The sequence below is a fragment of the Thalassophryne amazonica genome, chromosome 11 (genome assembly GCF_902500255.1).
Source record: "Thalassophryne amazonica chromosome 11, fThaAma1.1, whole genome shotgun sequence".
Lineage (NCBI taxonomy): Eukaryota > Metazoa > Chordata > Actinopteri > Batrachoidiformes > Batrachoididae > Thalassophryne > Thalassophryne amazonica.
The window spans coordinates 39625328-39650920 of NC_047113.1; the positions used below are offsets into that span (position 1 = coordinate 39625328).

Here is a 25593-nt window from a genome sequence, read left to right on the forward strand (position 1 = left end):
ATAAGTATTTGAACACCCTGCGATTTTGCAAGTTTTCCCACTTAGAAATCATGGAGGGGTCTGAAATTTTCATCTTAGGTGCATGTCCACTGTGAGAGACATAATCTAAAAAAAAAAACTATGGAAATCACAATGTATGATTTATTTATTTGTATAGTACTGCTGTAAATAAGTATTTGAACACCTGTGAAAATCAGTGTTAATATTTGGTACAGTAGCCTTTGTTTGCAGTTACAGAGGTCAAACATTTCCTGTAGTTTTTCACCAGGTTTGCACACACTGCAGCAGGGATTTTTGTCCACTCCTCCATACAGATCTCCAAATCTTTCAGGTTTGGAGTTTCAGCTCCCTCCAAAGATTTTCTATTGAGTTCAGGTCTGGAGACTGGCCAGGCCACTCCAGGACCTTGAAATGCTTCTTACGGAGCCCCTCCTTAGTTGCCCTGGCTGTGTGTTTGGGGTCATTGTCATGCTGGAAGACCCAGCCATAACCCATCTTCAGTGCTCTTACTGAGGGAAGGAGGTTGTTTGCCAAAATCTCGCAATACATGACCCCATCCATCCTCCCTTCAATACGGTGCAGTCGTCCTGTCCCCTTTGCAGAAGAGCACCCCCACTGTCACCCCCAGAGTATGATGTTTCCACCCCCATGCTTCACGGTTGGGGGTTGGGGTTGTTATCATCCTCTAAACATAGTAAGTGGAGTTGATTCCAAAAAGCTCTATTCTGGTCTCATTTGACCACATGACATTCTCCCATGTCTCCTCTGGATCATCCAGATGGTCACTGGTGAACTTCAAACGGGCCTGGACATGTGCTGGCTTGAGCAAGGGGACCTTGCTGTCCTGCAGGATTTTAAACTATGACAGCATCATGTGTTACTAATGTAATCTTTGACTGTGGTCCCAGCTCTCTTCAGGTCATTGACCAGGTCCTCCTGTGTAGTTCTGAGCTTTCTCAGAATCATCCTTACCCCACAAAGTGAGATCTTGCATGGAATCCCAGACCGAGGGAGATTGACAGTCATCTTGTGTTTCATCTACTTTCTAATAAATAATCATAACAGTGCCAAGCTGCCAAGCTGCTTGCCTGTTGTCCTGTAGTCCATCCCAGCCTTGTGCAGGTCTACAGTTTTGTCCCTGGTATCCTTAGACAGCTCTGGTCTTGGCTGTGATGGACAGGTTGGAGTGTGACTGATTGTGTGTGAACAGGTATCTTTTATACAGGTAACCAGTTCAAACAGGTGCAGTTAATACAGATAGAGTGCAGAATAAGAGGGCTTCTTAAAGAAAAATTAACAGGTCTGTGTGAGCCAGAATTCTTGCTGGTTGGTAGGTGTTCAAATACTTATTTGCAGCAGTAACATACAAATAAATTATTTTAAAAAAATCATACATTGTGATTTCCGGATTTCTTTTTTTAGATTATGTCTCTCACAGTGGACATGCACCTAAGATGAAAATTTCAGACCCCTCTATGATTTCTAAGTGGGAGAACTTGCAAAATCTTAGGGTGTTCAAATACTTGTTTTCATCACTGTATATTAAAGGCATGCAAGTAAGGTGAGTTGAAAACTTTATAATTGTCCATGTCTCCCTTGTAAAAAAGATTTCAATCTCAATGGGACTAATGCTGCGTTTACACATAACGACAAGTCCCGAATGCCACGATGTACACATTCTTGGCCGCTGATCACGAATGTGATGATTCAGGGAAGAGGCGTCAGGTGTCCTCAGGAACTGCTGGAACCTGTTACCACACGTTACGATTATTGGCACGTGTTGCTGGAGAATTACCAGGAACCCTTACGCACGGTCAAGAATAATGTTCCGCGTTGTTGCGTGCTATTGCGCGTAACAGTGCATCGTTACATTCTGCCACGTTGTGAACGAGGTGAATTGTCTCCACACACACATATTCCTCCAACCAAATTCAGATTGCTCCACTTTTTCAGAAGAACTTTGTGACTCTGTGCATAGTTGGGCTCTGTGCCATGGAGTGGCGCACGGACAGAGCCAGATGTGTGGCTTCATGCGGCTCTCGTCTCGCACATTTTCCCAAACATCAGGCACATGCAGCAGGTGAAACACCTGCAGGAGCACGCTGAAGAGCACTGAAATGAGACTTTTAGCCGACTTGGTGTCAGCAATCAAACTGAATGCTGTGCAGCAGGGTTTAATTGTGTGCGCTTCTTCCTCCGCCAGACTGGAAGAGGTGCAGAGATGTCTGGCTGCACATGAGTCTCCTCTCGCTCCTGTGTTTCCTCTGGCTCAGACTTGTTCTCCTGCTCTTTGGTTACAACAGCAGGTGGACCACATGCAGGAGCGTCCTGGGGAGCTTCAGCGGGAACTGTGGAACGACACTTGGCTGACTTCGTGTCACTGTTCCTCTTCGACATACTGCATCAAACTGAACGCTGTGGAGCCGAGTTTAATTGTGTGCACATGACAGAAAACTGATTTGTCGTGGCCTGCAGTGAAAGGTGATGCCGCATTACAAGTCGTGTCAAAACGTGACAGTTTCCGTGTCACTTCGTAATAACGCATGATAGTTTGGGCTCCAAGAACCATCACAGGAACCACTTTGGACGTTGTCACGTTCTGTTAAGGATCACTACTTATCAAGACGGATCAACACGCTCAGTTACGACCTCCATGACGTGAGGTGAAATGAGGGTGGTGTGTGACATTCGTGGAAGATTTTTTTGACAGGCAAAAACATGCTCCACGAATATCAAGAATATCACGCACCAACACTCACTATTAAGAAACCTATTCAGATGCGTTAAGAATGTGTCACGAATGACATTCGTAATGCATTTTGCTTATGTGTAAACGCACTTTAACCTGGTTAAATTAAAATCAAGATGCTGATTAGACAGCACGATTAATACACAGGTGTGCTTTCGGCTGGCCATAATAAAAGGGCACTCTGAAATGTTCAGTTTTATCACACAGTACAATGCCATATTTGAGTGAAATGGTCTGTGTATGTAGAAAATGTTTTAGATCTTTGAGAAAAATGGGAGCAAATGTGTTGAGTTTATATTTTTGTTCAGTGTATTAGCAACATCGAAATATTGGGTTACTTTGTATTGCTTTAGAGGTGCCTATTTTAGGAGTTGCTGTATTTAGGCAAACTTTAATGTTTATGAAATTGTCATTTAATCAAAGTCAAGACATACTAAAAATGATAACTGTAATAGGAACCCACTATAACTGATTTAGTTTTACCATGTAAAATGTGAATAAAAGGGGAAATTGGCAAAAATAATTGGAATCTGCAGCTGTGGTATTGATTTTGTGTCATTGTACTCACTGAATACTCATCTAACTTTGGGTTTCACAAACAGCAAAACCCTCTGGTTCAGCGCCAGGGAGCCCCACTCCTGAGTGGTATAAGGAGTTTGTTACTGAGGCTGACTCTGTGATCCTGGAGCATTCTGGGAAGATGGTACTCCTCTTTGAGATCCTACGTATGGCAGAAGAAGTTGATGAAAAAGTGTAAGTGTGTTTGTCTTCTGGAAGCAAAACCTTTTCAGCTTTTTTATACCCTTCCTTTGCACTATTACTAGATAATGTCTATGTTGATGACAGTGGTATGTAAACATATTAAACAGGCTGGTGGGTTGTGCTCTTTCTTCCATCTTTATATATCAGGTTGGTGTTTAGCCAGTCTCTTATCTCTCTGGATTTAATTGAGGATTTCTTAGAATTGGCTTGCACTGCTAAAGACGATGACAAGCCCTCTCCATACAAAGGTATGCACTTCTGTGTCTTCTGACATGGCTTCTTTCATTCAAGAACTTAAGCTTTACAGTGTGATTGTATGTGATCTGAAATGATTCCTCAAGAAACTTTTATTGCCTGAGTAATTTAGAATTTTATGTATTCATTTTAAATCACTGCCACAAAAGCTTTCCACCTGGAGGATTGGCCTTTGTATGTAAAACACTGCACTTAGAACAAATGATTCTTTTTGAAACTTGTCTACTAGTTAAAATAGTGCTTTGTGAATCCTGACTTGTGGAAAAATCACATAGCAATTTTTAATATTGCAAGTCATGGGCTGACTTGGAGTACATTTGTCTGCCTCATGGTTCATTCTTGTGGTTTTACACTGTAGTGTTTGAACTTACTAAATGTTATGAGATAAAAAATGCTAACATGGCTTTGGAGAAGGCTGAAGTATTTTCATATGGCAATGCAGGGTTCAGACTGGTAACGTAGTCCACATTTAACACTCATACATGCTGGTACACTTATTATCCCCCACACAGTTCAAGATCATGTTCCTAATTAAACCAGCACCTGTTTTTGTTTTCATTTTGAAAATGATTAGACCTTTACTTTTTTTTAATCCACAAAAATGTTTGCTCAAGGGTTTGTAATTTCTAATGAAAAGATCACAGTGCTGTAATTGGAAACATACTCCAATGTTACTTATGGAGGCTGGCAGGGGGTTGGTTGTCTGAAAGGCTAAACGCAGCTAACTTCAAACAGCACATTTGGTGCTGAAGTGATAAGTGATTAATTGCTTAAAGTAAAGGGGGTGCAGGGAGCATTTCAATTGTGATGAATTCCATCATATTCCCATCCCTCATCCATAATAATTTACGATTTGTGGCAAGGTAACCTATCCCATTGTACATCAGAAAAGAGGCAGTGTGCACCCTGGATCCATAGTTCTCAAACTGTGGTACGTGAGCTCCCTGAGGTGGTATGCTGAGTCACCGAGATTTTTTTTTATAAAGGTAATAAAAAAAAATGTAGCTCCCCCCAACAAAGAAAATTGAAATTGTATTAAAACTAGGTTTTCATCCTATACAAAAACATATGTTCATTTTTAAGCAATATACTCAATGCATCTGTGAACCACTTGGGTTCCCATTCAAACCACCGGTGAAATTTATATGCGAGTACACACAGTGGATCGTGGATATTAAAGCTTTTTCGCAGTTTAAAGGCATTAAGAGATGAATAACAATGACTGATGTGGACTGTTATATATGACTGTACTAACGGCAGTATAAGCTAACGCCTTATTGTCAGGAAAAAATCAAAGTGAGAAGAAATGTGGAAAACATGGATAAAAAAGTAGTACGTTTCTTGCAAATTTGCAAACTAGAGTGTGGATACCCAAACCGAGCCCGGTGGTACATGATAGGTTGGGCCAGGTTCAGACAAATAGTTTGAAATAATAATTGGGTTAGATCCAGTCATGTCAGCACAAAGACAGCAGGAGGCTCCAAAAAAAGGGTCACTGCATGTACTGTACATTTATATAGATATTTACCGAACAAACTTTTTTGTGGTGTAATTAAGTCAGTCAAATCAGGCTAAGCTTAGCTAAGGAACATTTCATTGAATCAATACAACTAAATGGAGCAGATGATTAATAATGAAGCATTTAAAGGATTTACGGCTTCATCACTTAAACAAAGCCGATCTGACACTGAATCTCAAATACAAGTGTGAAGTTAAATGAACCATTGCTTCCTAAGAATTGGACTCTGGTCTATGCGAAGCGAAATTGAAGCAATGTTTATTAACCCTCTGGGTTCCGAGGGCATTTTTTGGATGGTTTACTCGCCTGGCATAAATGTTTTATTATTGCTGTTAACAGCTCTCCCTGCATCCCACAATCAAGTTTTATGTCTCTTTTTTTTTTTTTTCCAGGACAACCTGTACTTGCAGAATATATATGCTATAGTGATGTTTTATAAGTGTAATAAAGGTTTACAATCAGAAATAAGAAAGGAAAAAATAAAGCGGAAAATAATTTTCACACACATTTATTCAAAACACACAGCAAACTATAATAAACTGTTTTGACAGTTTATAAAGGTAATTTGAGGTCTTGTTGGAAAGACTGTACAACAAAAAGGTTCAAACACAAATGCACATTTTGAACAATATATACAAAATGGTTGATGCGTTTTGTCCTCATCTCAAAGCAATGTCTGTCTGCTGTTACACAAAGGTCACATCACAAACTTATACTTCTATGAAGTTTACTGTTTGTTCTCTCCTGCTCTGAAAGCAGCTTTCACACTTCAAGGCCCATTTACACTCTGAGGAGCGGCCCCTCCCCCCTTGCTCCATTGATGTGGTAAACAGTGCTTTAAGCCGGCGTGAGAGAGCTTGCCACAGGCTTATCCAATAACATTCACAGGCAGACTAGTGGAGCAATACTGATACTCACACACTCTTTGTTTGAGCACGTGAGATTGTATGAGAGGCTCTCCATCTGCTCACTTTCTCAGATCGCTGTGTGTAATGGCGCAGGGCGCATTGGAGGCAGCAGCCATGGGGCTATTCAAACAGGCCAACTAGTAACACGTCACTCCTAAAAACAATCTTTGGTGTATCACGTGAGGTAAATCTGCCCTCCAATTGGATTTTGGAAAACCATGTGACGGTGAACCAATTCCGATTGGACACTCACATTGTACACGTCATCATACAGCTTCTATGAGGAGTACAAAGATGGTGATGGCTGGCTTGAAAGTCCATCTCATATCATTAAAAAGTTATTTATAATTTAGTAAAACTTGGTCTCAGCCATCATATACGATGGCGTTGGCCCCAGAGGTTTGAGTCAGACTCGGCTAATACAACCCCTGGCAAAAATTATGGAATCACCGGCCTCGGAGGATGTTCATTCAGTCGTTTTAATTTTGTAGAAAAAAAGCAGATCACAGACATGACACAAAACTAAAGTAATTTCAAATGGCAACTTTCTGGCTTTTGAAACACTATAAGAAATCAGGAAAAATAATTGTGGCAGTCAGTAACGGTTACTTTTTTAGACCAAGCAGAGGGAAAAAAAAAATGGAATCACTCAATTCTGAGGAAAAAATTATGGAATCATGAAAAACAAAATAACGTTCCAACACATCACTAGTATTTTGTTGCACCACCTCTGGCTTTTATAACAGCTTGCAGTCTCTGAGGCATGGACTTGAGTGACAAACAGTACTTGTCATCAATCTGGCTCCAACTTTCTCTGATTGCTGTTGCCAGATCAGCTTTGCAGGTTGGAGCCTTGTCATGGACCATTTTCTTCAACTTCCACCAAAGATTTTCAACTGGATTAAGATCCGGACTATTTGTAGGTCATGACATTGACTCTGTGTCTTTTTGCAAGGAATGTTTTCACAGTTTTTGCTCTATGGCAAGATGCATTATCATCTTGAAAAATGAGTTCATCATCCCCAAACATCCTTTCAATTGATGGGAGTAAGAAAAGTGTCCAAAACATCAACGTAAACTTGTGCATTTATTGATGTTGTAATGACAGCCATCTCCCCAGTGCCTTTACCTGACATGCAGCCCCATATCATCAATGACTGTGGAAATATACATGTTCTCTTCAGGCAGTCATCTTTATAAATCTCATTGGAACGGCACCAAACAAAAGTTCCAGCATCATCACCTTGCCCAATGCAGATTCGAGATTCATCACTGAATATGACTTTCATCCAGTCATCCACAGTCCACATTTGCTTTTCCTTAGCCCATTGTAACCTTGTTTTTTTTCTGTTTAGATGTTAATGATGGCTTTCGTTTAGCTTTTCTGTATGTAAATCCCATTTCCTTTAGGCGGTTTCTTACAGTTCGGTCACAGACGTTGACTCCAGTTTCCTCCCATTCGTTCCTCATTTGTTTTGTTGTGCATTTTCGATTTTTGAGACATATTGCTTTAAGTTTTGTGTCTTGACGCTTTGATGTCCTCCTTGGTCTACCAGTATGTTTGCCTTTAACAACCTTCCCATGTTTGTATTTGGTCCAGAGTTTAGACACAGCTGACTGTGAACAACCAACATCTTTTGCAACATTGCGTGATGATTTACCCTCTTTTAAGAGTTTGATAATCCTCTCCTTGGTTTGAACTGACATCTCTCGTGTTGGAGCCATGATTCATGTCAGTCCACTTGGTGCAACAGCTCTCCAAGGTGTGATCACTCTTTTTTAGATGCAGACTAACGAGCAGATCTGATTTGATGCAGGTGTTAGTTTTGGGGATGAAAATTTACAGGGTGATTCCGTAATTTATTCCTCAGAATTGAGTGATTCCATATTTTTTTTTTCCCTCTGTTTGGTCTAAAAAAGTAACTGTTACTGACTGCCACAATTATTTTTCTTGATTTCTTATAGTGTTTCTTAAAGCCAGAAAGTTGCCATTTGAAATTACTCACTCCTCTCCGCTCTCTTTACTGCTTGCCATGAGACATGGTCCTTCTCCTCTCTGTCTTCGTGGGAACATTGGCAGACCTTCCCCAAATAGAGCAGGGTGTGGCTTTGCTTTGAACCACTGAAGCAGTGCTTCGATCTGCTGCTTCGTTGGTTCTTTGTTTTATTTCGCTTTATCTTAATTTTTTCCCCGCTAAAACCACAAAGAGCATATATCTGTGAGTAATATTTACCTTTTTTATGTTAAACCAACCTGTTATGGTCTTCTGAAACAGTTGAGATGTATTTTATAACTTAAAAACGGGACTGATGCTAATGCGTTAGCATGTTTATGGCGTTTTCAATGTTAAAGTTAGCATTAAACTGTTTGCATCTCGGCAAGTTTGTGTGCATTTTTCTGTATAATAATTAATGGCTCAGCATTTGTTGTCTTAAGAGTCAAATGTATTGCAAATTGTAACTTTTTTAATTTAATATTAATAATAGCAACAACTATAATAACTAATAGTGCTACAATACAATTTTAGAGAAACAGACAAAAAGAACTTGATAAAACCAACTAACAATGAACATAAATTTAAAAATAACTGAACACCTAGTGACTCTTACGCCTCCACTTCATCCCTTTTATTTAAGTTTAATGACAATTTTTCAGTCAAACCACATCTATTGTGTTTTTACACAAGGAAAAAAATTATAAAATGCAGTAAACTGCACATTTGTGTCTTTTCATGAAAATATCTTATTAAACATCACATATTACACTTTAGTCAGGCCTTTAAAACACTTTCGTGGACTCTTGCTATAATATGTTGTCAGTGGTTGAGATAGTTTCTGTAGGCAATGTGGGAATCTAAAAATGCTCCTAATCGGGTGAAACCTGATGGAAATCTTTGTTGTGTCGGTGATGTATGTATGTGCAAAATAGAACACTATACTCCAGGTATGTTTTTGATGAGAATATAACATCATAACTTTGTTACAAGCTCAAACGTTGATGTTGCGTGATAAAGGCCTTTTGCTAATAACTCAAAGAAATAATGGCAAAACGTGTATAAAAAAACAAAAACAAAAAATGATTAATCGAAAAAATAATTGACGGATTAATCAGTTACTAAAATAATCATTAGTTGCAGCCCTAGTTTGTTTTACGAGTGAGAACATTTTACCAGTTAATTCTGAATAAGCCAATTTGAGTTTCTCAGTGCGCATGCGTTTTCAAAACGGGTGACAGTGTTACTTTTTGCACAGCAGAACAACTTTGACAATTTCTTTAGGCCCTAATTTTGTATTTCATTGACTGTACATCCAGCGACACAGTACCCTTTTGGTGCCTTTACCGGATTAGAACTGATCAAAATACGACAGAAGACAAAGAATGTTTATTTGATAGTTTGAAGTGAGTTTTATTTGTTTCAGCGAGCTTCATACCCATTAAAATTCACAAGAATATACAAAATTTAACTTGCTCTTTTAAAAAAATTTCTGGGAGAGCACCCCCAGACACCCATAATCAGTAGTGTTTTTACTTCACAGTTTGAGGTGAGTTTTCTTTCAGAGGGCTTCATACCCATTATGCCACGTTCACACCGGGCGCGACGCAAGAGACGGCAGCAACAGGTTGCCGTGTAATCCCTATGGAAGGACACGTGGCGCGACAAAGGTTTAAGCCACGCGACGCGAATGAAGTGATTTTGAGCAATTGGCGCGATGTCGTGTCACCCTCCTCCCCAAGTTGAAAAATCTGAACTTTTTTGTCTTGTTGCGCCACGATGACCAATCAGGGACTGGATATGTAGTGACTGAGATGTCTAGAGTTTCTTCTTGATGTGGACATGTCCTGTGTCTGGCAGCCAGCCTGTGAGCATGATATATGACAATTATGACAGTTTGAGGGGAGAGCGGAGCAGCAGCACCACAGCAGCAGATATTTTTTTTTCGCGCGTGCGAACGAATCATTCATGAAGATAATTTTATTAACTACACAGATGCATAATAAAACAAATGGTGACTGGTTTATAACACAATGATGACAGACTTTGAGGGGAGAGAGAGCAAGGAACCACAGGGGCAGCCAGTTTTTATTTTTCTTTGTTCGTATGTGCGCGCGCGCGAACGGGACAGGAGGTTCTCGAACTGGGTCCTGGAGAGGCAGAAGTACCGCTGAAAGCGGCCGTCATCCAGACGCAGATCCTGCAGCAAATGATGAAACTCCCCGAATTGGAAATGTCTCATGAGGATGTTGTGAACCCAGTGATGGTTTTTCGGCTTTCCACAGCAAATACAGCACAGCACCTCGCTCCGTGTGAGCAAGGTCCACCGTGTTGACTCGACGTCGAGTGGAATGGAAGCTCCTCCTATTTGATGTTGCAGGCGCATTTTTGCAGCGAAACTTTACGCCCAAGCAGAACGACACACTGGGCGATGGTGGCGCGTCCATTGCCAGGCGAAGGAAGCGAATTTGTGGCGTTGCGTGCGGTGTGAACGCGGCATTAAAATTCACCAGAATACACAAAATTTGACTTGCTCTTTTAAAAATATTCTGGGGGATGCCCCAGAATCAAGACTACACCCCACCACCCTTTTATGTACCTTTTATGTTCAGGTTTTGCATTCTTTTTATGCTTTGTCTCTCTCTCTCTCCTTAGAGGCTGCTTAGAATAGATTTGTATACTGTGTGATGTGAAAAGAGTGTGTGCCCCGACTACGCCATATTTTAGGGAATTGCTGGCATTGATTTTTGCCAGGAAAAAAATTCAGTCGGATGAAAATTTATTGCTTTAACCCATGCTGTAAATTGCTGCTAATAATTTAGCTCGTCTTTCTTGGTCTGATGCCCATCTAGAACAGTTTTTTTTTATGGCGCCCCCATATGGTCACTATGAAACCATAGCATGCGCTTTGAGCTAGAACATTCAAAATAAGAAGGTATTGAAGAACAGGATTACAGTAATGATTTACTAATCTTGGAGCAAACCATTTTTTCCAACCAAGATGGTAATCATGTGACATAATGACATCTGCAGCACAGTATCTACAGATTGGTGAATCTAGTTGTATCAATGGCATTAATTGTCGTATCTTTCAAAGGTGAAGGAAAGTGGTTCAGGAACATTGACTACTATCGTCTGGATGGTTCTACCAATGCCACCACCAGGAAGAAGTGGGCTGAGGAGTTCAATGACACCAGCAACACAAGGTATTGTCCCTGTAATGTGTACTTAAATTTTCACAAAAATTTTTATTACAAACAAACTTGAGTTTACACCCCTGTGACACCTTGACGATTTAGCCATCATATGCTGACCGTATTAAAAGCGCTGGCATGCGAGGATATACGTCTAATATAATATATTATGGGTACGTTTTATTTATTTATTTATTTTTAATAAGTTAAGAGCACGCTGATATACGTCGTAATATACCGAATACCTCAAAACATTTTGAGCATGCACAACATTTTAGAAATATGCCAGCGTATGACTCGTACGTTCTGCACATGTGGGACATAAGTTGTAGGCAAGTTGTAATTTACTCATAAGTCGAAATGCGTCCAGTGATGCTCTCCATTGATTGGCTGAAAGCTGCAGTCTTCATGCAGACTGTTTCAAATATTGAAACCATTTACACAGGGAGTAAATATAAAGTCTTAATTTTACCTGGTCGTTTCAGTCGGATTCATCACCACATTCTGATGAAAACCTGTCCAAATAAAGCGTCCTGATTTTAGAAAACATCTGAAAATTTTATTTTAATTTAACCCTTATTTAACTAGGTTTGTCTCATTGAGATCATGACACCAGCAACACAAGGTATTGTACCTGTAATGTCTACATACATTTTCACACAAAAAAAATTATTACAAACAAGAAATTTGACGAAACGAGACTGTCAGCATACCCTGGCTAAATCATCAAGTTGTGACAGCTGCATAATTTATTAGACATATTTTAATACGGTCGGCATATGCTGGCTAAATGGTCAAGGTGTTACAGGGCTTTTGGATAAATCCTTAATTCCAGAAGTGCTTAATTCCTACTGTGTCATGAATGGGCTCTTCTGCACTTACTCAGAGGCCGTTTATTCCTCATCTCAACACGAGCTGGCTCTCTTGGAATCAATTTGGTTGCAGCCAACAGGGTCATCATCTTTGATGCTTCTTGGAACCCCTCTTATGATATCCAGAGTATCTTCAGGGTCTACCGCTTTGGCCAGATTAAGACAGTCTTCGTATACAGGTTCCTAGCACAGGTGAGTTTCTTACAGCTTTTTTTGTACATGATTTGATTTACCAGCAATGATCAGCCACTAAATATGTTAATCTATGGTCTCAATAAAACACTTGGTTTTTCTATCATCAAAGAAATTTAAGTGATTAGGCCAGCAGTGTTATGCTTAAAAAAAATTATTTCCCCTCATCTTTTTGACGTTAGTTTTGGTGTGCCCTTTTAACTTCAGTGTTGTCCTTAAGGACCAAGTTGCTTCAGTATGTTGCAAAGTTAGTGGTGCAGTTGAAGTTTCCTCCACAACACATCTTTTATGGTCTCTTTGCTTTTTGTCTGTCAGGGTACAATGGAGGAAAAAATTTATGAGCGGCAGGTAACGAAGCAGTCCCTGTCTTTCCGAGTGGTGGACCAGCAACAGATTGAGAGGCACTTTACAATGAATGAGCTGGCTGAGCTCTACACTTTTGAGCCAGACATGCTAGATGATCCCTCGGAGAAAAAGAGCAAGAGAGCAACTCCCATGCTGCCCAAGGTATGCATATATGAATGCTATGATTGTCTCAGTTTGGCATCCTAAGACTGCAGTCATCAACTGCTTGCATCATAAATGGCTATCCCATTTCGAAGGCTCCTTGTGAAGCGGTTGACTTGTGCAGCCTTCTTTCCCTGAAAAACAAAGGACACAACAAGTGTATCCTTTGTGGCCCAAACAAGCCCATGAGTCATTGCACAGTTACCAAAAAAAAAAAAGACAAAAGTACACATTGGGGCTCCATATATACAATTGTAAATAAGTAGAGTTATTAATTAAGAATAAATAAAAACTGACAAAATAAATATGCCTGCAATGCCAGCCTGTCATGTGCAGCTGTCAGAGTTGCCAGGCAACGGGGGGTCGAGGCTGGTAAAATTAGTGATGCAATAGCAATATGTTCTGTGGGTTTGACTGGCTCATTTCAGAACTGGTTGTTCCAGTCTTCCTGGTGTGACGGCTTGAAGGGTTTCATGGGACACAGCCCTGTTTAAAAAAAAAAAAATGCTCACACTGAATTAGGACACAGCCTATATGTACGAGGTCTGTGATAAAAACTAACGTACCTTTTTATTTTTTTCAAAAACTATATGGATTTGAATCACGTGCGATTATATCAGACAACCTTGAATGCGCATGCGTGAGTTTTTTCACGCCTGTCGGTTACGTCATTTACGTCATTCGCCTGTGGGCTGTCTTTGAGTGGTCCACCTCTCCCGTCGGAATCTTTGTCTGAGAACTTCCTGAGAGACTGACGCTTTGCTTGATCAGAATTTTTCCAAAACTGTGAGGCACATCGAAGTGGACATCATTCGAGAAATTCAGCTGGTTTTCTGTGAAAATTTTAACGGCTGATGAGAGATTATGAACTGTTACTGTCGCTTTAAGGACTGCCCACGGAGCGGGACGACGCGCCCTGAGCCGCCGCTGTCTGCCTGTTTCGAGCTGAAAGCTTCCAAATTTAAGCCTCTGTTGACCCAGGACGTCGTGAGAGAACAGAGAACTTTCAGAAGAGGTCGGGATCAGCAGTTTATCCGGACATTCCACTGTTAAAGGAGATTTTATTAATGAAAGACGTGCGGATGGGTCGGTGCGGCGGCACAGGAAAAACACCTCCGTGTTGATAACCATTTGTAAAAACCAGGCGGCTTTTGATGGCTTTCAGTTGAGTGAGTATCTGAGAAATTGTTTAACAGCTGGACATGTTCCAACTTGTCCTTAAGGCTTGCAACGGAGGTGTTATTCCTGTGGCGGCGCGCGGCGCCGGCTGCGTCCCGACACGCGGACCCATCCGCACTTTCTTTCATTACAAAATCTCCTTTAACAGTGGAATGTCCGGATAAACTGCTGATCCCGACCTCTTCTGAAAGTTCTCTGTTCTCTCACGATGTCCTGGGTCAACAGAGGCTTAAATTTGGAAGCTTTCAGCTCGAAAGAGGCAGACAGCAGCGGCTCAGGGCGCGTCGCGACGTCCCGCTCCGTGGGCAGTCCTGAAAGCGACAGCAACAGTCCATAATCTCTCATCAGCCTTTAAAATTTTCACAGAAAACCAGCTGAATTTCTCGAATGATGTCCACTTCGATGTGCCTCACAGTTTTGGAAAAAATTTTGATCAAGCAAAGCGTCAGTCTCTCAGGAAGTTCTCAGACAGAGATTCCGACGGGAGGGGTGGACCACTCCTCACTCAAAGCCAGCCCACAGAAGAATGACGTAACTGACAGGCGTGAAAAAAAACTCTCGCATGCCCACGAGGGTTCAAGCTTGTCTGATGTAATCGCACGTGATTCAAATCCATATAGTTTTTGAAAAAAATAAAAAGGTCCGATACTTTTCTAACAGACCTCGTATTTGGATTATTTTCCTTATTTTTTTTTTCCAGGCTGGCCCAAGCATTATTTTTGAAATACATTTCTGAGACAATATTTTTGAGTTGTGTTGTGACTGAGTTACATTGCTAATCAAATTTTCTACCAGTTACTTTCATGAGAGTATTTTAGTTGTTTGCCAGCACGTTAAGTGTAACAGTAAATCAGTGAATTGTCACAGTAGCCTACGTGTCTTGTTCTCTTCACTATGTTTTTGCTTGTGTTAATACTAATGTTCATTCTTACAGTGATGAAAGTTTTCTGGAAATTCCCAGAAATCCGGGTTTTTATTTATGTGGTGAACGTTTCTGGGTTATTTTTGACAACATATGTCAGAATCCATTCATGTTCCACACCCAAACAGTTGGTGGTGGTAGTGCTCCATGTTGGTTTGCAAGCCACCAATAAAATCCAATGAAGAAGGGTTATTTTTTGTTTGGGTTTGTGTTTATTAACCCATATTTTTGGGGACTGTGCAGTGGTTCTCCTGACGGTTTACTTTGTTGTAGATATTAAAAGTTATGAGCTGTGTATTTTTCCAGTAATCCTACATTAAGTGGAGCTAACGGGTGAATCTGCCGAAGCTGCTAACAGTGCTAACACCGTTAGCATACAGACGAGAGTTTATACTCTCAGGAAAACAAATAGGGAGGTAAGAAGATATTTTTATTTGATTATCACTTGCATTATGCATAAGAAAATAAATGTTGGCATTAATGTACTTTTTATATTTATTGAGTCAGGTACTAGCCAGATAAGCAATGGTTTTCCTACAGCCCTCCTCTCTTTTTACATGAAATGAAAATGGGAGTTAATGAATTTAGTACCTTTCAATGTAAACAATATTTGTATTTTAAAAAGAAATGGCTAAAAGTCAAAGAAAAGAGAGATGAACGCAAGAAGGAACTTGGATTGTCTTAGGGAAAACTGAAAACCCCGACATCTAAACATAAGGTGGCCAAGAATTTGAAAAGAAAGATGATCAAAAGCTCCTGCCAAAACTAGGAAAACTCAGAAATGAGTGAAGGTTTAATAAGTTGATGCATTGATTAGCTGTAAATATAGTGAGGAAAATAAATATTTGAACACCCTGTGATTTTGTAAGTTCTCCCACTTAGAAATCATGGAGGGGTCTGAAATTTTCATCTTAGGTGCATGTCCACTGTGAGAGACATAATCTAAAATAAATAAATAAATAAAATATCCAGAAATCACAATGTATGATTTTATTTAAATTTATTCGTATGTTACTGCTGCAAATAAGTATTTGAACACCTGTGAAAATCAATGTTAATATTTGGTACAGTAGCCTTTGTTTGCAGTTACAGAGGTCACACGTTTCCTTTTTCACCAGGTTTGCACACACTGCAGCAGGGGTTTTGGTGCACTCCTCCATACAGATCTTCTCCAAATCTTTCAGGTTTGGAGTTTCAGCTCCCTCCAAAGATTTTCTATTGAGTTCAGGTCTGGAGACTGGCCAGGCCACTCCAGGACCTTGAAATGCTTCTTACAGAGCCCCTCCTTAGTTGCCCTGGCTGTGTGTTTGGGGTCATTGTCATGCTGGAAGACCCAGCTATGACCCACCTTCAATGCTCTTACTGAGGGAAGGAGGTTGTTTCCCAAAATCTTGCAATACATAACCCCATCCATCCTCCCTTCAATACGGTGCAGTCGTCCTGTCCCCTTTGCAGAAGAGCACCCCCAGCGTATGATGTTTCCACCCCCATGCTTCACGTTTGGGATGGTTTTCTTAGGGTTGTTCTCATCCTCTAAACATGGTAAGTGGAGTTGATTCCAAAAAACTCTATTCTGGTATCATCTGACCACATGACCTTCTCCCATGCCTCCTCTGGATCATCCAGATGGTCACTGGTGAACTTCAAACGGGCCTGGACATGTGCTGGATTGAGCAGAGGGACCTTGCTGCCCTGCAGGATTTTAAACTATGACAGCATCATGTGTTACTAATGTAATCTTTGTGACTGTGGTCCCAGCTCTCTTCAGGTCATTGACCAGGTCCTCCTGTGTAGTTCCGAGCTTTCTCAGAATCATCCTTACCCCACAAAGTGAGATCTTGCATGGAATCCCAGACCAAGGAAGATTGACAATCATCTTGTGTTTCTTCCACTTTCTAATAAATAATAACAGTTGTTGTCTTCTATTAAGCTGCTTGCCTGTTGTCCTGTAGTCCATCCCAGCCTTGTGCAGGTCTACAGTTTTTGTCCCTGGTGTCCTTAGACAGCTCTTTGGTCTTGGCTATGGTGGACAGGTTGGAGTGTGATTGACTGAGTCTGTGAACAGGTGTCATTTATACAGGTAACAAGTTCAAACAGGTGCAGTTAATACAGGTAAAGAGTGCAGAATAAGAGGACTTCTTAAAGAAAAATTAACAGGTCTGTGTGAGCCAGAATTCTTGCTGGTTGGTAGGTGTTCAAATACTTATTTGCAGCAGTAACATACAAATAAATGATAAAAAAAAAAAAATCATACATTGTGATTTCTTGATTTTTTTTTTTCTTTTTTTAAGATTTTGTCTCTCACAGTGGACATGCACCTAAGATGAAAATTTCAGACCCCTCCATGATTTCTAAGTGGGAGAACTTGCAAACTCGCAGGGTGTTCAAATACTTATTTTCCTCACTGTATTTATATCGTTCCCTTTTAAGTGATACTGAGAATTATTACACATGCTGAAAACGTAAGATTTCATAATAATATAATTTTAATTATCCACCATCTTTTCCCTAAATAGTATTACTGTTGTGTGATCAATAGGTAGTGCTTCAGGGATAAACCTGTGTACCTATGTGGTCATCATGCATCCAGCTTTGGATCTTTTTTGCTTTTGGATTCATGATCCCGCACTAATCTGTCTTCTACTTAATGCAGGTGCGGTGTCACTATTTGTACCCCCCTCAGGCCCCCTGAGGTTTAATAAGAGCACATAGCCCTCGCATCGTCCAACCAGTCCTGCACAGCTGCAAAGATTTGTCTGTTTACTGCTATTTACTGAATAGTATTCTCATTGCAACACTGCTGTGAAGCAGAGTTGTTGGCTTGTGTAAACCCACACTCATCTTGCAGTTTTTCTAATTTCTTGTTTGTTGCCTTTAATATCTAAAATACATTGACCCAATCCTCCCAGCCTTTGGGTTTATTCCTGTCCCTTTAAGTGGGTTTACCTCTTTGTTTTGGTTTAGCCTGGGCTTCTTTAGTGAAATCTATAAACAGAATGGATTAAAAGAATACTGTATATCCCAGCTGGTTGGTTTCAGTAGGCAGTCAAGAGGCCTCTCTGAGTGCCTTAATGGAAAACTCTTTTTCATTTTCAGTGTCAAAATATTTTTGCTGCTATCCTCTTTCTTTGCTTTTAACAGGTAGGAACACTGTCAATCCACTCACCCAGTGGCTAATATCAGTGGTCACACCTTCCATATTCACAAGTTGCAGCCTGTTTTCAATTAAATGGAGCACAGTCAGAGATTTGAAGAGGAATGATATAGTAGTGGCACTGTGACCTGTTACATGTGCATGATCTTTAATACATCAACTAAGATGTACATGCAAGTATGAAAGACTGAGCATTTTAAGAAGCTGATCTTTTTGGCCAGGGGTTAACAGTGACGTGGCAGCAGGACAGGAGGATTATGGAAGGAATTTGCTTTTTGGAATGGTGTGAAGATGAGTCAGACACCTTCCATCACAAGGAGCCAACATGACGCTCACAAGGAGAGAACAATTCAAGTCACAGCAGACAGATTGTTGAACTTTTTCCCTCTTCTTCACACTTAGATTTGCATTTTGTCAGCTAAATTTCTTCAAAAAGTCATTATGTTGTAGAAACCACAGAAGCCAAGAGCTTAAATTGGCCCCACTCTTCATTGGCCTGCAACAACTACTCCAGATTCTTTATTGATAAGTTGGACTACAGACGAAATGCATTTAAAATCACTGTTCGTGCTTCCTCCATCCTGACGCAAAATCAAAAGACTGCAAACAAAGCGCAAATCCAGACAGAAAGAGGATGTTGTGGGGAGGATGTAACCCCCCCCCCCCAAACATTCCTTAATTAAAGATCAACTAATTTCTTGGTCCTGCTTCCACTGAAATTCCCACCATTACTATGGCATCAGATCAGCGCCAAAATCACACTCGCGTAAAAAAAAGGCGTTCAGGCGTATTATATTATTTCACATGTGTAGATATTAATTGCGCGCGTGAGGAAACTGCTCCTCGAGCAAGAGAAAAGGTGCTGCGAGAGACTACCAGCGCACCCTCGACCTCTCAAAGTTGATTTCTGCATGTGCGCAAGGGATTTCTACTCTCTTGCTCAAAAAAAAATTATGGCACCATGAGAGGAGGGTTTCGGCACTATGGAGGAGGAGGGAACCAGGTCGGCAATGGCTCTGCTGTGATTGGTCGTTTCTGGAAAGCGAGGTTTGATTGACAACCCTCCTCTCTGACATGGAAGTCAGTCGGATACAACAGCGTTAACCGATCATCGCTTCATTTCTAATTAAAGCTTCAGTCATCATATATCTCTGCGACAGGTCTCTGAAGCTTCTGCACAACAATCATTTCCACATACGTCCAACATTATTTAATAATATATTACAGAAAGTCCTAAAATTAATGAGATTAATGAAACCTGGCACAGTGGAGTCTGACACTCTACACCCAAACCGACCAAAGGGAATAATGTGATTATTAACCATCAGGTGGCAAAGTAAAACCTCTTAAATCACGTGCAAACCATTTTGCCACCACCTCCCTGAAGGAGAAAATGGAAGTCAATTGTCTTCTCGTTTCCTCCTGCTCATGGCTTTACCTGATTATGGCCTGCCTGTTGACATTTGTGCATGGTCTTCACCTTATATCACGCCTTCCTTAACTCCACCTCAGTGCTTTATTGATGTCCTCACCTTTTCTGGTCCATAACCATTAGCCACACTAACTTCTCTCTGCTGTCTCTGCAACCATCTGTTAGTTACTCTCCACTCTGCCCCTGAATGTTCAAAGCAAGCTCAGTAAAGGAACTTTTTTTGCCCCTGGTATCCACTGCTTGATGAAAGGTTATTATTTAAACCCCTTTCTTAAAGATGTCTTCCTGGTCTTCTGAGGAAATAATTGGAGACAAGGAAAGCACATGCATTTTTTTCACTAATGAAAAAGGTCTCTGCAGCTCGGACATGATGTTTTAATACACCACCCACCAGCCCTGAAACACCCTCATATTTACTGGTCTTGTTGCATGCAATCACTTGAACAATTAATGGTGTGACTGTATTTGAGTAAATTTTACATCCTGAAATTTCTTTGCAAATAATGGGTTGCATTATACGAAGGCTGTAAATCATGCAGACTGTGGATGTATGTCACTGTCTGTATGCTCAGTAGGTGCTGGCTACGGTGCCCATTAGACTCCAGTATACTGAAAGGCTGGAGAGTGGCTGCTTTTAAACCGCAGTAAAGACAGAAACAGACTGGAGCAATAAGCTACACCATGCATGTCTCATTAAGGGTAGGAAATTACTGGAACCTTAAAGGAGATTTTCAGCTGTGAACAGCCTTTAAAAAATATATATCATTGGCCTGTGATGTTCAGTGTCCCCCCCCAAACTTCAGTTTGTCTTGCGTACGTCTACTTTGAGACCTCTTCGACTTCAAACCATCTTCTTTTTTTTTGCCACCTTTAACAAAAAAAAAAAACATGCCTGAGCTTGTAGTATTTCAGGGGGAGATGACAGTAATGAAGTTGAGGGCATGGAGTTTCTGGAGGTGAAGGAAAACTGCATGGCTTCTTACCTGCACTGTGGTCTGTTGCAAGACTCTTAGTATCTTTAATCTCCTCTCTGATGCTGACCTTCCAAATGTAATTAACTGGGCAGCTTTTGTGTCTCTAAACTCCCCCAACAACAAAAAAAATTGGTGCGTGGCCTGTTGCTTGTATTCAGGAATCAAATTGTTGATTTATATATACGAGGTCTATTAGAAAAGTATCCAACCTTATTTTTTTCAAAAACCATATGGATTTGAATCACGTGTGATTACATCAGACATGCTTGAACCCTCGTGGGCATGCGAGAGTTTTTTCACGCCTGTCTGTTATGTCATTCGCCTGTGGGCAGTCTTTGAGAGAGGAGTCGCCCACTGAGTGGACACCATTCGATAAATTCAGCTGGTTTTCGGTAAAAAAATTTTAACGGCTGATGAGAGATTTTGGTCTGGTAGTGTCGCCGTAATGACGGCCCACCGCGCCTGACGGCGATCTGCGCTTCGAGGCGGCAGCGTCTCGCCGTTTCAAGTTGAAAACCTCCACATTTCAGGCTCTGTTGACCCAGGAAGTCGTCAGAGAACAGAGAACTTTCAGAAGAAGTCGGCATGAGGAGTTTATTCGGACATTCCATTGTTAACGGACATTTTGTAATGAAAGAACATGCGGGCAGAGTCGCATGTCGGGCCGGACCCGACCGCGGGGGGTCGTGACAGGAAAAACACCTCCGTTGGAAACCTTAACGGGCAAGTTGGAACATGCCCAAGCTGTTAAACAATTTCTCAGTTACTCACTTGTTGAAAGCCATCAAAAGCCGCCTGAATTTTACAAATGGTTTTCAACACGGAGGTGTTTTTCCTGTCGTGGCGCACACAGATTTGCGCGCACGTCTTTCATTAAAACATGTCCTTAAACAGTGGAATGTCCGCATAAAGTCCTCATGCCGGCCTCTTCTGAATCTTCTCTGTTCTCTCACGACATCCTGGGTGAATTAAGCCTTAAATTAGGATGTTTTCAGGTTGAAACAGGCCGACAACGGCGCCTGGAAGCGCTGCACGACGTCCCGCTCCGTGGGAAGTCCTTACACCGACAGAAACACCCCATAATCTCTCATCAGCCGTTAAACTTTTCACCGAAAACCAGCTTCATTTCTCGAATAGTGTCCACTCGGATATTCCTCACAGGTCCAGAAAAAATTTTGATAAAGCAGCGCGCACCGTCTCGAGCAGCGTGTGAAACAAAGGAATTCAGCCGAGAGGGCGGGACCACATCTCACTCAAGGCCTGCCCACAGGGAAATGACGTCACCGACACGCGTGAAAAAACTCACGCATGCGCACGAGGGCTCAAGCATGATTGGTGTAATCGCACGTCATTCAAATCCATATAGTTAAAAAAAAATAAATAAAAGGGTTGGTTTATTATCTAATAGACCTTATATATATACACACACACACACACACTTTCTCCTGCTCATATTCCTCAACACAAAGGTAAACACTACCTTGAAGGCAAGCACTATTTCTGATGTCTGACAGTGTGCCTTATGTTAGGGCCCCTTTAATACATTACACAATTGAAGCCGAGTAGCGCACGAAGGAGGACTTGCATGCCATTTGTGAAAAATCAGAGCTGCCTCCAACGCCTCGTACACCTGTCGCTACGACCATTCGCGCACACAAGCGGCAGAAAGGAGAGTGCCCTGTGAGAGCCCATTCAATCCTTTTCGTGGCAGGTCTCAGCCAAATTCCAGGTGACACACACGAACTTCTAATACTGCTCGTGGAGCACTTGGAAATGTGTGGCCATTCGCAGAGTTACCACAAAAATAGTAAGCAGCAAACCACTTTTGAGCTGGTTGTGAAATTGTCTACAGTCTAAAGTACACGAGACATGCCAGAGTATCTGCTCCCCCCCACAACACGTGTGTGTGTTTCTCCCGTTCTCTCCCCAACACGTGGCGTGCGTGTGGTCCCCCCCCCCCTTTGCTTTGTGAGGCGCCTCATTTAATTCCAAATTGACACCTTGGTCTGTGCGCTGAACTGAGAGGGGACGTGGCTGGCTGCCAACAACAGCAGCTGTTGACATCTCTGGTCCTGGACATCACAGCTGCAGAGCACGTACCGTGTTTTGACGGACAGGACCATACAACTGTCCACCGTGACAACGTGTGTGTGTGTGCTTGCTGTTCTCATGTGGAAATTCATAAAAAGAAATATCGCTATCGCTATGGGCTGGAGAGCGCGCACATCGACAGGCTGTCCCAGCTGAAACAGACCGTCAGTTAGTGTGGACACGCAGCAGGTGATCTGAATGTCAAGTCTGTGTGACAGGACACGCGTGTCCTGTGAGTGGCACACCGCAGGACTATATGACAAGCCAACAGTGCCACTTTCAGTCACTTATCAGCAGAAATACGCCATAACAAATGTTGTTTGGTCAGTTATCACGCTTTTTTTTTATTTTTTTTTTATATATATATATATATATATATATATATATATATATAGAAATACTTTTATCTCCTTGATGATTTTAGCGATTTTATGCTCCTGTTATAAGACAGTGATTGTAACATTTCCATCTGGTAATTGGAGCTTTTATAAATTGTAGGTTCGAATCCCGTGAGTGGCATTTATTTTTATTTAACCAGGGTTATTTACCTGTGGGGTTCTGTACTGCATCCCCTTTTATTGGTTATTTATATCAACCCACTGATTTTCACTAATTATCCAGCTAGTTTTTTATTTTATTTTTCTCCACATCAGAGGCGCGATGTAGTGCAACATGTCCCAGCTGCTCGCACTGTGTTCGTGCATGCGCGCGATGGTTCCCCATTTCATGTTTGGTTTGTGGATTTTCTTCCAGTTTCTGCGTCTTTGGTGTTATGTGTGAAGGGGCCCTTAGGCATGTTCCCGTGTCACAGACCGAACGGTCCCGTCTAAAAAATGTTTCTGCCTGTTTCTCCCTTCACTGCACATGCTTAAATACGCCTCGGTCACGGATTATCACCTCATTTCTGCTTAAAACTGCACTCCAGTCATCACCTATACCAGCGACAGATATCTGAAGCTTTTGTGCAACACTCATTTCCACATAAATTCAGCATAATTTCATCACAAAAGATGGAGGAAGCCATCAGAGCTCTGCCGCTACACGAGCTGCTAGCTGATGCATTCACTGCGCGTCGGTCATTTCAGAGCATCACCCATTATCGCCTCGTTTCTGCTTAAAACTGACTTTAGATTGATTTATGAGGTTTTACCTTGTCATCTGATGGTTAATCAGAGAATCAGAATCAGAATTGCCTTTGTCATTGTAATTTGCATTGCAACGAGATTTGAGTGCAACTCCAAAAAGGTGCTTTCCATGGTGCAAATAATTTTTAGCAAAATAAAAGATAATAAAATTTAACAATAAATTATTCAGAGTATATGTACAACTAAATAAACATAAAATAAAATAAAATGTGGACCAAGTAAAATGTAAAACGAGAATTGTATATAATATACAACTGTGGAATCATATTGCACATGGTTTACAGATATTGCACAAGAAACTTGAAAAGTGCAGATTAGAGTGATTTGTTATTGTTCAGTGCAGTGATCGGTCTGGGGAGAAAGCTGCCCCTGAGTCTGTTTTTCTAGTTTTGATTGACCTATACCATTGGCTGGTATGAAGGGTCAAAGTGATCAAAATTAATTGAAATATTGAATGTGGTAAATATGAATGCAGTAAAACATAGATTGTGGTGAAAATGAAAGCAGTAAAACTTTGAATGTGGTGAAAATGAAAGCAGTAAAACAATTAATGTGGTTAAAAGTCAAAGCAGTAAATATTGAATGTGGTTAAAAAAATCAAAAGGGTAAAACTGGACCTGATAAAAATGGAAGGTGTGAAGTACTAAACATGAAAATGAGTGACGTAAAAAACATCTGATTAATATTACCCCTTTGAAAATTAGAATCAAATTTGGATGCCATTAAAATCACATTATGGTAAATATTAATCTTATAAATATTATGTCTTAAAATTATAACATTGGCTAATTTAATTCACTGCCTCAATTTTAGTACCTCTACTTTACCCACTTCAATTGTATCATTTGCTGTACTCGATTTAATGTTGAATGTTTTCATTCACTGCCTCAATTTTCGCAGGTCCGCTTTACCGACTTCAGTTTTATCATTCACCACGTCAACTGTGCAATTTTGCTCACTTCCGCTGGATCGGAATACAGCAGCAGCAGCCACTGTTGCAACAGCGGAAATTTGTAGTCCACAGCCACTGCGCATGTCACTGACCACAGGGTGGCACCATTGGGAGTCGCAGGCGAATAGCGCCCAAATCTAAAAGCGCTTTTCTACTTCACAAAAGTAGTACTACTCGGCTCGACTCTACTCGGTTTTTTGCTTTTCTATTAGGATTAGTACCTGGTACCGAGCGCTTTTTTTTAGTACCTGCTCAGGAACGGTTCCAAGCGAGCCGAGCCGATACTAAAATGTGACGTCAACAGGCTGCCGGCCACTGACTGGTCAGAGAATGTCGTCACTGGACGAGTCATCAGCGCGCCGTCCGAGATGAGAATCAAACCCGCCATTTTTAAATAGTCACAGCGGCGTCACAGAAACCGGGTTTTCTTTCGTTTCACGGCGAGGTTTTTTTTTTTTGTTGTTTTTTTTTTTTTTTACTTGCACTGGTCCGTGGATGAGTTGTGGACGTTTGTGTTTGGTGGCGGAGGAGAGAGTACAGAGAGGTGGATGAAGCGACCCGAAATGAGAAAATCTCCCGGTCTTTGGCAACACCCGGCTCACCGGACATTACAGCAACACAGAGAGCAGCTGAAAAAGCTTAAAATTGATTACAGAACCTCAACGACTGGAGTAGGTTGGACTGTAAGGGCTGGAAACAGTTCGACCGAAGGAACGCTGTTTACGGACACCGACCGACGAGCACCCGGAGGCAGGATGACCGAGACTCGGCCACAGCTTTGTTGGAAGCGAC

General features: G+C 41.2%; 1 protein-coding gene across 1 annotated transcript in view; it reads left to right on the forward strand.

Annotated features, from left to right (window-relative positions):
- atrx (ATRX chromatin remodeler) overlaps positions 1–25593 on the forward strand; it is a 124401-nt gene that overhangs the window by 77196 nt on the left and 21612 nt on the right. The window contains exons 25-29 of the mRNA XM_034181272.1: positions 3352–3502; positions 3659–3759; positions 11285–11393; positions 12268–12445; positions 12761–12952. Coding sequence (XP_034037163.1) covers positions 3352–3502; positions 3659–3759; positions 11285–11393; positions 12268–12445; positions 12761–12952 — 731 coding nt within the window. The remainder of the gene's footprint in view (positions 1–3351; positions 3503–3658; positions 3760–11284; positions 11394–12267; positions 12446–12760; positions 12953–25593) is intronic.